The sequence below is a fragment of the Scardinius erythrophthalmus genome, assembly GCF_964197995.2.
Source record: "Scardinius erythrophthalmus genome assembly, chromosome: 5".
Taxonomy (NCBI): Eukaryota; Metazoa; Chordata; class Actinopteri; order Cypriniformes; family Leuciscidae; genus Scardinius; species Scardinius erythrophthalmus.
The window spans coordinates 6,124,355-6,137,994 of NC_138225.1; the positions used below are offsets into that span (position 1 = coordinate 6,124,355).

At 37.3% G+C, this 13,640-nt stretch overlaps 1 protein-coding gene across 1 annotated transcript in view; it reads right to left on the reverse strand.

The window, feature by feature from the left end:
* pdlim5a (PDZ and LIM domain 5a) overlaps positions 1-13,640 on the reverse strand; it is a 63,921-nt gene that overhangs the window by 23,357 nt on the left and 26,924 nt on the right. The window contains exons 4-5 of the mRNA XM_081366361.1: positions 9,200-9,236; positions 7,658-8,034 (exon numbers count right to left, since the gene is read on the reverse strand). Of these exons, the coding sequence (XP_081222487.1) occupies positions 7,658-8,034; positions 9,200-9,236 (414 nt within the window). The remainder of the gene's footprint in view (positions 1-7,657; positions 8,035-9,199; positions 9,237-13,640) is intronic.

Sequence of the window (13,640 nt, forward strand, 5' to 3'; positions counted from 1 at the left end):
GTGTTACGCAGCACGTTTGAGCTTCTGCAAGAACCAATGAGGTTCATTCTCGTGTTACGCAGCACGTTTGAGCTTCAGCAAGAACCAATGAGGTTCATTCTCGTGTTACGCAGCACGTTTGAGTTTCTGCAAGAACCAATGAGGTTCATTCTCGTGTTACGCAGCACGTTTGAGCTTCAGTGAGAACCAATGAGGTTCATTCTCGTGTTACGCAGCACGTTTGAGCTTCTGCGAGAACCAATGAGGTTCATTCTCGTGTTACGCAGCACGTTTGAGCTTCTGCAAGAACCAATGAGGTTCATTCTTGTGTTACGCAGCACGTTTGAGCTTCAGTGAGAACCAATGAGGTTCATTCTCGTGTTACGCAGCACGTTTGAGCTTCAGTGAGAACCAATGAGGTTCATTCTCGTGTTACGCATCACGTTTGAGCTTCTGCAAGAACCAATGAGGTTCATTCTCGTGTTACGCAGCACGTTTGAGCTTCAGTGAGAACCAATGAGGTTCATTCTCGTGTTACGCAGCACGTTTGAGCTTCAGTGAGAACCAATGAGGTTCATTCTCGTGTTACGCAGCACGTTTGAGCTTCAGTGAGAACCAATGAGGTTCATTCTCGTGTTACGCAGCACGTTTGAGCTTCTGCAAGAACCAATGAGGTTCATTCTCGTGTTACGCAGCACGTTTGAGCTTCAGTGAGAACCAATGAGGTTCATTCTCGTGTTACGCAGCACGTTTGAGCTTCAGTGAGAACCAATGAGGTTCATTCTCGTGTTACGCAGCACGTTTGAGCTTCTGCAAGAACCAATGAGGTTCATTCTCGTGTTACGCAGCACGTTTGAGCTTCTGCAAGAACCAATGAGGTTCATTCTTGTGTTACGCAGCACGTTTGAGCTTCAGTGAGAACCAATGAGGTTCATTCTCGTGTTACGCAGCACGTTTGAGCTTCAGTGAGAACCAATGAGGTTCATTCTCGTGTTACGCATCACGTTTGAGCTTCTGCAAGAACCAATGAGGTTCATTCTCGTGTTACGCAGCACGTTTGAGCTTCAGTGAGAACCAATGAGGTTCATTCTCGTGTTACGCAGCACGTTTGAGCTTCAGTGAGAACCAATGAGGTTCATTCTCGTGTTACGCAGCACGTTTGAGCTTCAGTGAGAACCAATGAGGTTCATTCTCGTGTTACGCAGCACGTTTGAGCTTCATCGAGAACCAATGAGGTTCATTCTCGTGTTACGCAGCACGTTTGAGCTTCAGCGAGAACCAATGAGGTTCATTCTCGTGTTACGCAGCACGTTTGAGCTTCAGTGAGAACCAATGAGGTTCATTCTCGTGTTACGCAGCACGTTTGCGCTTCAGCAAGAACCAATGAGGTTCATTCTCGTGTTACGCAGCACGTTTGAGCTTCAGTGAGAACCAATGAGGTTCATTCTCGTGTTACGCAGCACGTTTGAGCTTCTGCAAGAACCAATGAGGTTCATTCTCGTGTTACGCAGCACGTTTGAGCTTCAGTGAGAACCAATGAGGTTCATTCTCGTGTTACGCAGCACGTTTGAGCTTCAGTGAGAACCAATGAGGTTCATTCTCGTGTTACGCAGCACGTTTGAGCTTCAGTGAGAACCAATGAGGTTCATTCTCGTGTTACGCAGCACGTTTGAGCTTCTGCAAGAACCAATGAGGTTCATTCTCGTGTTACGCAGCACGTTTGAGCTTCAGCAAGAACCAATGAGGTTCATTCTCGTGTTACGCAGCACGTTTGAGTTTCTGCAAGAACCAATGAGGTTCATTCTCGTGTTACGCAGCACGTTTGAGCTTCAGTGAGAACCAATGAGGTTCATTCTCGTGTTACGCAGCACGTTTGAGCTTCTGCGAGAACCAATGAGGTTCATTCTCGTGTTACGCAGCACGTTTGAGCTTCTGCAAGAACCAATGAGGTTCATTCTTGTGTTACGCAGCACGTTTGAGCTTCAGTGAGAACCAATGAGGTTCATTCTCGTGTTACGCAGCACGTTTGAGCTTCAGTGAGAACCAATGAGGTTCATTCTCGTGTTACGCATCACGTTTGAGCTTCTGCAAGAACCAATGAGGTTCATTCTCGTGTTACGCAGCACGTTTGAGCTTCAGTGAGAACCAATGAGGTTCATTCTCGTGTTACGCAGCACGTTTGAGCTTCAGTGAGAACCAATGAGGTTCATTCTCGTGTTACGCAGCACGTTTGAGCTTCAGTGAGAACCAATGAGGTTCATTCTCGTGTTACGCAGCACGTTTGAGCTTCAGTGAGAACCAATGAGGTTCATTCTCGTGTTACGCAGCACGTTTGAGCTTCTGCGAGAACCAATGAGGTTCATTCTCGTGTTACGCAGCACGTTTGAGCTTCAGCAAGAACCAATGAGGTTCATTCTCGTGTTAAGCAGCACGTTTGAGCTTCAGGAAGAACCAATGAGGTTCAACCAAATTCAGTTGAGCTTCTGTATGTTCGCTGATCAAGGTTTATATGTGAATAAAAGTCTAAATCAAATCTGTTCATCATATAAAGCGATCAAGTCTCTTTAGAAAATTTGGACTAAACCACTCAATTCATATGGATTAGTTTTACGATCTCTTAATTAACTTTTTGAAGCGTCAAATTGGTAGTTGTGTTAGGGTTAGGGGTTAGGGTTAGTCAATGGAGGCACAGAATTATCCTTCGGGTTTGGAATGACAGGAGGCTAAATAATGACAGAATTTTCATTTTTGGGTGAACTATACCTTTAAAAGTCATTGTTACATAATCAGCGATACTACATTAATAATAAAAAAGTACTAATACTACCATGTTTTTTTAGTAAATACCATGGTACATGAATATGGTGGTCATTAATTTCCATGGTAATACTATCTTTTTATTTTTGGACATGGTACAACCATGATTCTGCAATGGTATTCTTCACCAAATACCATTAATATGGTAATCATTTAGTGCTACAAAATACCATAGTATTACCATCTGATACATCACTTTGTCAACATACTGTATGCCACAGTAAGATTTTGTAAGGGATTGTGTAAAACTTTAATGATTTGCTTAGTGACTGATTTATTTTTTGTTTATTCGTCTGTCATGTGAAAATCATAAGTCTTAGTGTTTCATCACTTTAAATAAAAGCAAAGTGCTGCCATTAAAAAACAAATAGATTTGGGGATTTTCCTGGAAAAATCAAAAAGCAAAACAAAACTGTCATATTAGGCAACACACACACACACACACACACACACACAATGAAAGGAGCATCTATATGGTACTGACTTTATGGCTGGAGTCATCTGCTGAAAAGCACAGAGGAGAAAATAACCATTAAACACACAATCATCACTAACTCAATATACACAACAAACACTGATTCCTAAACCCCTCTGAAACAGACCAACAGCTGAAGACACACACACACACACACACAAACAAAATATATATCACTTAAAATAAACAAACTCTCAAATGTGGATGATTGAGGCACAAATACAAATGAATGAAATCAGGAATTATTAAACAACAGCTAATTTAACTGTGCATTTACTGTACATCTAGTAATTATATAGTGACCAGAAAGATTTCCAGAACAATATAGAATATTTAGTTAAATAATAATATTTACATATAAAATATGAATATTTGGATACAATTATATTTTAAAATTACTTTTTAAACTTTTGATTTTTTTTTTGCAATTTGACTCAACTTTGTATTATTGTTTTTAATCGCAAATGTAAGTCAAAATGACATTTTCAGTTTTTTATATATATATAAATGTTTGGTAGACAAATATAAAAATGTTGTAGATCAATATTTTGGCCAGACCAGTTCCCAAAATCAACAGCTTTGTCAATGGATTGTGCACATTTTCTGTTCTCAAATGTATTCTGTGAGTTTAATATTGTGTAAATAAAGCATTGTAAATTACATTACAAACTGTATATCCCATATATATATATGCCACTCTGCTCTTAAGATATTGATATCAACATCAGCCATTAAAAACACCATATCGGTCGACAAAGAGCAAGACAAACTCAATCCAGAAGAATTATTTCCATTCAAACTAAGTACAGTATCCAGAACCAGGTACACACAGGGTTGCATTAAGGATGAATATGTTTTCTCAACAGTTGCTATAAAAATCACAGACACAGGCTTGGCACTGATTTGACTCTTTAATGTACAGCTGTATGAGGATAATGAGGAGGATTTATCAGAGTTTACAAGAGAGGGAGGAGAAACCATTAGAGGAGTGCACACTATGACGAGAAGCATTTGGTTTTCATCAGTTTTCTCTCCCACGTCTCTAATATTTGACTCTTTCTCTCCTTTTTATCTAGTGAATATAATGCTCTCAAATGGTCAGAATGAAATACAAGCATACTATACAGTATATACTGCATATTTTGGCACTTGTAATAGGTCAGCCATATTACAGTGTCCCATGCATATTATGTACACATACTGCATATTGCAAAAAATAGTATTCCATTCTAAGCACTTAACGAGAAGCAGAATAAGTTTATTGGGCGATTAAACTATAATCTGCGCTGGTAAAAGGCTGATATTATACTATTAAACGTATTAGTACACAGAAACAAACAAAATGCATCACAACAAACACACTGGTCTGATGAGACGTGCGTGCGTGTGTGTGTTTATCTCAGAATATGTGTGTGCATCAGCACGTGTAATTAGACACGTAGTTCATCTGCGTAATAATGTCAATCAGACACTTTAAAACCATCATTAAAATATGAAACCCAGAAGGGAGGTTTGCGCACACTCAAAATACATCTGAGCTTCCCCTGTGACATTATCCAAGGGAGAGCCCTGATTCACACACACCAAAACACATAACGGATACCATTACGTAGATCTAAATATACACACGTACATCAGAGCCACTGACAACCACTCATAAACGAATAAAATCTCACATACGTCACTGAACGAAAAGAGATACAGAGAGATGCTGCCAGAGTCTTCAGGCCATGAAACAACATTCTGGAATATTATTTAGTGATCCAAAGACCCCCAAAAATATATATTAAACAAATAAGAAAAATTACAAAAATGAGGAGGCATGGAAATATTTCTACTTTGGTTGGGTTTAAATGTTGGCATGACTTCTGATAAATGAATATGATGTGGCATGTAGTTCTTCCAAGTATTCAAACCTCAGCTGTCGTGTACTGGTGGTCTAATCCAACCAAGCTAAACCACATCACAAAAAATGCGGAGAGGTACATCATGGAAACCAACTAAACACACTTTCATATTACATTTTTGAATATATTTTTGGCATCATTTAGACGTCCAAAAACAGCAGCCTGGAAATCAACAGGGACGATGGAGCTCAAAAGTGAGTTACGGAAGCAGAAATGGCATTCGAAATCTCTGCAGTGAAACTGATTTTAATGCCAATATATGAACCTTTCAGATAGACCAACTATGAGTTCAAAAGTTGTAAAAAATAAAACTTTAGATTAGGGTCCAGTTCTCACTATTAACTGTTATATACGACTTTTGCTTCAAAAAACTCCTAATTACTGCTTATTAATAGTCAGTAAGGTACAGTAGTTGTTAAGTTTAGGTATTGGGTAGGATTAAGGGATGTAGAATATGGTTTAAATTATTTAAAAACATTCTGATTCCAAACATTCCATTTTATTGCTAGGTAATGTGAACATTTTGTTGCATTACAGCAGGGTTTTCCATACAAGGATTTGTACGTTTATGAAAAAGCAAATAATTAATTAAATTGAATGTATCATTATAATGTTGGTGCTGCACAATTAATCAAAATAAAACTGATCAAATCTAATCAAATATCAAAACGTGATTACCAAATAAAAAGCTGTGATTTCATAAATGAAATGCATAGTCTGAAGCGCTGTGTGTTTCAGAATGAAGAGTGCTGCTGTGTTTATTTGCACGCTCACAGCTTATAATCGCTTGTTTTCAGAGCAGCCTGGTCGGCCTCTAGTTCATAAACGCCAGAGGAGAACTGGCCCCCGACTGAGCCTGGGTTCTCACAAGGTTTTTTTTTTCTCCATTGGGTCACCTGATGGAGTTTAAGGACACCATTAGGTCACTTGATGGAGTTTTTCGGTTCCTTGCCACTGTTGCCTTTGGCTTGCTCAGTTGGGGATATTTTGGGGATGTTAATTTGATTTTATCAATCAATAAATTCCACTAGAAACAAACCTTGTTGTATTATTTTAATTTAATACTGCTTTGATACAATCTGTATTGTGAAAAGCGCTATACAAATATAAATATACTTGACTTGACTTGACTTGACTGGTTCACAGTAAATGCTGCTTCTCACAAACTCAACTTTAATGTGCGTTTGGGAGTGTAATGTGCGCTAGGTTTACTTTATTTACATTCACATTAGCATATTTTCCAACATTTTTGTGTACAGAAGTTTACAGCATTAAACTAATATTACACCAAAATAAAACGTGGAGGAGTTAAAATGTAAAAAGCTTGAGGGTTTGAATATGAAGAATTTAGGATATAAATATTTGTATTGTAACTTGTAGTGTTATAATTATAGTTTTTTTATTTTCTGTTTTCATTTTAATAAAAGCTTTTTTTTAATAAATTTTCATTTCATTTCAGTTTTAATTATTTTAGTACATCAAGTTAAACTAAATGAAAATGAGAAATGTTTCTTTGGCAACTAGCTGAAATAAAATATGTTTATTTTATTTAACTTTTTTATGGTTTTAGTTAACTATAACAACCCTGGTACTCAGCTAGTTTAGAAAGACGAACCAGGTGGTCTCCCAGTCTGACCGGCTTAAAAATGCCCAAATCCTCCCTAAAACCAGCCAACAGACCAGCCTGAGAGACCCAGCAAACCTGCAAATACACAGTCTCGCCCCTTTGTCTTCTATACAACAATTAGTTTTCCTTCAGATTGAATGCTGTAATGTTGTGAATGATTCATCTCTGAGCTGGTCGGTTGTGTATTTTCTGAAACGTCTATGGAGAAAATTAATTGGAAATTGGAAAAACTTTCAGAACCCAGACCTCTGAAAAGTCGGTTACTTTTAAGCTCTATTGCTGCCTTCACATGCTTTCGGAATTATCGTAAATATGAGTTTCCTATAGTTAAAAAGTGGACATGAATGCCCTCTCAAGTCGTGTTTACCACTGGGAAGTTCGGGGATAATTCTGATGCCCAAGTTCCAGAGTTGGCGGAGGGAAGAACGATTGTGTTGTGACTGGTATTTTTTATTATTTTTCCACAACCGCTACATTGCTTTGTCTTGTTAAAGTAGTGCATATTTACATGAAGCGTATTGTATGTTTTATACAGCGAAAATCCCTGTATTTGAAGGAAATTCCAGAATCATCAACAAGCTGACTATCGAGATAGCACGGTGAATGTTTATTTGGTTGTCAATGAATACCGCTAAATATCACTTTGATTTTAATAAGATTTTCCCAATAAATAGGCAAGAATAAACCTGGTGTCCTCCATGATTCATGTTCTCTCCAACAACAAAGCATTTTAATGCGACAAGCTCGTAATTTCGACCTCAATAGTGGAAAGTAGGACATTTCCGATAGCACATGAAGGCAGCATAAGTTGATAGAGTGGGTGGGGCATCAAACTGTCAATCAAACTCTTACCCATTCAGCTGAGAGCTCTCACCCTGGCTTTCCAGCAGGCCCCGCCTCTGGCCCATGGCAACTTCACAGGCATTCTCATTGGAGTAGAGATAGATGGGTGTGTTATACACCGAAGGGCGGGGCACCGACGGTATATGATTTGGTGAGCCATCAGTAGGAGTAGGCGGAGCCAGTGGATTAGGGCTTTGAGCTGAGGAGGCGAGTGCAAAAGCAGATGCGGCGGAGGGAATGGAGGCTACGTGTGGTGACCCCGCCCCTCCAAACGGACGAGCGCCCCTATTGGAGGATGAAGTGATGTGGGTGGAGTTTGTGATGTCAGAGGAAGATGGAATGCAGGTTGTCATGGGAACGGGTTTGATGATTTCCACAGAAACATCCTAAACGTAAGCACATGCAGGACTCAAACATAACAACAACAGTAATGCAACAAATCAACAGATTGCACACAACAACGAATGGGTTATTCGAACAGATGCTATCACAAAACCTAGTGTGTAGCAATATGTTCAGAATGGAATACTAGCTGACTACTTACTGAATACTGCATAGTATATACTATTTAAAAAAATAGTATGTGAAACAGAATGTTCATGTATTATGCAATGATATTGTTGTCACATGACTGCAGTGAAAAGGCACCAGAAATGTATTTATTTTCAGACATTTATTGCTGACATAAACCAACAGTAAGGATTACTGAGTTGATTTGGCCAAGAAAACTAAAAATGCATATTTAAAAAAATAAATAAATTGCATACTGTGCATAGTATACACACTTTATAATGAAGAAATAAAATAAGTAGCATGAGTAGTAGCATAAGTATAGCAAAGCATGCCATTCTGATGTGATTTCTTAAAGCATGCAGTGTGTACTGTATATTGAAAAAAATTTTACTTGACTATTTACAATATGCATCATTAACCATTCAAATTTTTAACAATTTAAATTTTTTATCTTGAATCTTTATTTTGATGAGCCAATAGTTAAGGCATTTTAACATAAAACTTACAACACCAATGATATGGGTTCGATTCCCAGGAAATGCATGAACTGATACAAATGTACAGCTTGATTGCAATGCATGTCAGTTTAGATAAAAGCATCTGACGAATGCATACATATAAACGCAATGCATAAATGCAAATAACCTTATCTGTCAGAGATTATAAATGGACAGCAACATTCCAAATGAAACATGCAGTGTAATGAGAAGCATGCATCATGTGACACCAGTATAGCACACTGCAAGTTATGCATATAATAACTGTTTCATATAATATTTGGAAAAAAATAGGTAGAATGCATTATTAAATGTTCAGTATGCAGTGTACTAGTTTTCTATTCTGAACACAACCGATACAAGACTACGCACTCTTGCTATAAACATGCAAAACTAAAACTCATGCATACACATATATACAGTATATGTATAGAGCTGTGTGTCTGTCTTAGAGGGGTATAATGACATACACACAAACAATCCATTCACAATACTCCAGTTGTGCGCTCTCGCTGGCTTTATGTGTGTGTAAATCTCATACCTTTGGTGCCACATCTGGTTTTGGAAGACTGGAAGCTCTGTTGGAATACAAACAACGGACAAAAACATTAATGACTCTGCTGTGACCACATCTAGTGCTGGCAGTGCCATTACATAAGGAACGTCGAACTGTGGTTTGCAATAAAATCATAGGCCTGTATTTATATTTCGCCTGCAGGGGAGAACAGAATTAGTTTTGCGTCAATTAAAAGAAACCAGGTCAGGTTTGGTTTGAAACTTGCATGATGTAGTGTGTTATTAAAGTAAAACTATGGTTTGACAGCAAGCGATACTGCTGTGTGTGTCTGTGTGTGAGGCTGGCGGAGTGATTGAGTATCAGTTACCATCTCTGAGAATATGAACTCGAGTCCTCCTAGAACAATCTCACACATCTCTTAAGTTTTTTTTTTTAATTTATTTCTGAATCATTTTGACCTTTAAGGATGCTCCCAAAGGGAGGTTTCATCAAATTTAGCTTCTAGATACAATTTTGTCCATAAAATATAACCACACACATCTTGAAGAGTGTATTATATAACAGGAGATGCAAGCACTTGCTCCTATATGTGGACTCTTTGCATCTTTGTTTCTATGTAAACACACACACACAGGCACACGTGACTTCATCGCTCCACGGAGGTCTTTAAAGTGAAATCCAGCGGGTCGGGTCGAGTTTAGCACTGTTGATCCGGTCAGATGAACATGAGTGGTCACACTGCTGCAGTTATGAGCTAACAATCTGTTCTCAGTACACTCAATATAGATCCACAGGACACAGAAGACTGCCAGAACACCGCCAGAGAGAGAAAGAGAGAAACTACTCTGGTTTAATCCATGTTACTTAACTGAATCCTTTGTTTTAAATGCATTGATTGGAACTTATGAGGTAGTTATTTTAACAAACTTAGTAGTATTCAACTAATCAAATTTGAAGACAGACAGTCTCTTAATGTCCTTAAAGGTACAAATATTTATAAAATAGACTATTTTATGGTGCCAATATCTTGAAATAAGCAAATTCAGATATTAAAATAGGCTCTTTTTTTTAGAACATAATGAGATATACTACCATTCAAAAGTTTGGGGTCAGTAAGATTTATACTTCAAAAATCAAAAGTGACAGTGAAGACATTAATAATGTTACAGCTGATACAACAAATGTTGTCCTTCTGAACTTTCTATTTATCAGCTGCAGTACAAGTGTTTTCAGCATTGATAATAATAAAAGTTGAGCAGCAAATCATCTGAAGGATCATGTGACACTGAAGACTGGAGTAATGATGCTGAAAATCCAGCTTTGATCACAGGAGGAAATTACATTTTACAATATATTCAAATAGAAAACAGTTATTTTAAATTGTAATAATAATACTCAATTTGAATGTTTTTACTGTGACCATGGTGAGACTTCTTTCATAAACATTGAAACATTTTTGAAAGGTGGTCTAACTGCCAGAAGTTGCTTAAATATGTAAGCCAGGAGCTTCTAGTGTTGAAAGCCCAGTTGATTACAAAGGGAGTGATCAAATTATGTCTCATTTAGACACAGCAATCATTTCCAGAGTAGATACAGGCACTTCTGAGTCTTCTTTGTTTGAAAAATTCCCTCAGAGCTGCCTGATACCGAGCCTAAATGATGTGGTATGAAGCGAAGTTATTAAATAAATTATCTCACATGTTCATTTAAACAGTAAAACATTCTGTTAGAACATATTTTTGTTAGCTGGAATACAAGTACACAAGTGCACATCTTAACACCCATTTCTAAAAATATGTCCTGAGAAGTTCATAAAATCAGAAAAACACTCATTTCGTCTGTATTTTCTGTTCACTATGGTATTCTGGATGGTTGCTTACTGGTGGGATTTTTTCACCTACTTGATCATCCACTAAGTGTATTTCATTTTTCTGATCACTTACTGTACATTCCCATACATTTATGTCTGTAGCACAAACAGTGCATCTACCGTACGGTGACATCATCATCTCGCACTCTCTCAGAGCATCTGTTTGACATCTCATTTATATCTCACACCCTGAGGCTGCAGTCTGACGCATGACTCACTGATTTTCCTTCATTAATAACTAAAACTCTTGCATTCTGCTACAGTGTGTGAATGTGTGTGTCTGCTTGAGAAAGACTTGTTAAAAACAGCCCACAGGAACAAAACATCACAAATCAGATCTCTATTATCTCAACTGATTCTCCTACACAACGAGATTAAACAGGGAGAAAAATAAAAAGCCTTGTATTTTTAGTCCAAACGTATTTTTAGATTTTTTTTTAGATTTAGTCTAAAGTTTCAATAAAATGTTCCATTTGAAAAAATTTTTTTTTTTTTTTTTTTTGCTATTATTTCACATGACATATTTACATGGTTAAATAACCCAATACACCAATACACTGATCTAAAGAACATATAACTTTCTCTATATAGCTCAACTCAAGAGCCGTATTTACTGAAAAATGGACCAATGGCAGAGTGTTCGGGACACCTGTGTGAAATTGCAATATCATGTGATGACACTAGGAGCGCAGAAATCACTCACATCAGCTTTAAAGGGAACGTTAATCCAAAATGAATATTGTGTACTCTTTTTTTTTTTTTCAACCTTTTTGTCATTTTGTCACTTGGAAAAGAGCAACTTGGGCATTATACATCCTACTAAACATCGCCAGTTGTGTTCCACAAAAGAAAGCCATATAGGTTTGGAACGACATGAGGCTAAAAATGACAGAATATTCATTTCTGATGTGTGATCTAATCCTTTAAGATGCAATGTTGAAATCGGAAATTAATATATCAGCTTTCAATCAAGAGAGCAAGAGGACATGAAGGAGGGTAATTATTAAATTCTTTTCAAAAGTACAAAACCATGCAATATTACAAAATGTTGGTGGGAATTTAATTATGCATTGAACTCTCGTCCAAATGTTGATTTTTATCCTGCTGTATCTCGCTAATGGAAAATGGGATTTTATCCAGCTGTGATATCCTGTGAATGCCAACACACACATTCAGGGATGTGTTCGGTGCAGGACAGTGTGTGAGACGAGCTGCAGCTTACGCTTTTCAGTCCTCAGACAGTTGAGTGCTCAGAATACACTCACAGAGAGAGTTTAGAGATAAGTGCAAAAGACCAATGAGTTACAGACATTAAGAGCAAAAATTAAGTCAAACAAGGAAGACATTAATATAATAAAGACTGTTAGCAGACCAGATTAGCTATTTTTCCTCTCTCTCTCGGGATATGAACCCATGTCAGGGTTTGTTATGGTCCTGAGGTTATTCAAAAGTGGATTGGGATGGAGTTTAAATGGTTTAATTAAATCAAGCTCCAATCGGTCAGCAAAACACCTCCCACATACCCATGTAATCAAGTAACCTGCATTCAACCCTGCGGTATACCAGTATGGTTGAATCTGACAGCATGTTTGACGTATTCTGTGCCTAAGAAGTCGTGTGGTCAGTTTAATCCAAGCTCTGATTAGGATCTGGCACTCATGTGTGTGTTTAAGCATTCAGAACCAGTGAGGATCATTTGTGCGTTGTGGATGTGGCCTAACAAAACGTCAAACCTGGACCAAAACACAAAAACAGACAGATGCATAAACAACACACGCACAGAATCAAGAACACACGCAAATAAGAGAATGAAGAATTATAGGTTTTCATGAAGCTGACAAGATTTCTTGTTTAGCTTAGTTTACATGATTCAAGCTGTTGAGCGAGGGCGTTCAAGGGCAAAAAACAAGACAATTATTTTTCCCCAAAGTGCCTTCTTTGTTATTTCAGTGTATATAAACTCATTTTAGTTCATTAATGTCGAAACAGAAGCCTGCAGTGTCTCAGAAAGGCCAACATAAACATCCTCTAAACAACACACGTCAGCGAGGAAAAGTCAGTCCACTTGTTGGCCATCTTGGCTTCAAAAACATCAAACCAACAATAGCATCATATATTATGCTTGCATGGTCTATAATAAATAAAACCACAACGAGTTCTCCCATTATTTTTACTAGAGGCCCATCTCTCCTCCTATACTGTATCTAAAATTATAGTGCACACATTAAACCTGAGCTCAAATGCATATTATGCTAAATGTATTTCATATTTATATACAATAAAACAATAAGTGAAAGCATCATTAAAACAAGATAACAGCTTAAGCTTATATATTTGCAATGGGGCAAAAAAAAAAACTCTTTTTCCTTTATATTAAGATACAAATTCAGTTTAAACTATTTAATTTAATTCTATGGGTCAGGAAGAAACTAGAAACTAGAAAACAACTGTTTTGGTGTAAGAAACCTTAAGAAATTAAAACTGTAAATGGACTAAAGGGGAAAATAAATAAATAACCATAGGAAATTAACAATGGTCTTCAGGGAATAATAAAAATAAAATGGACTTTATGGTGAATAAATAAATATGAATAAA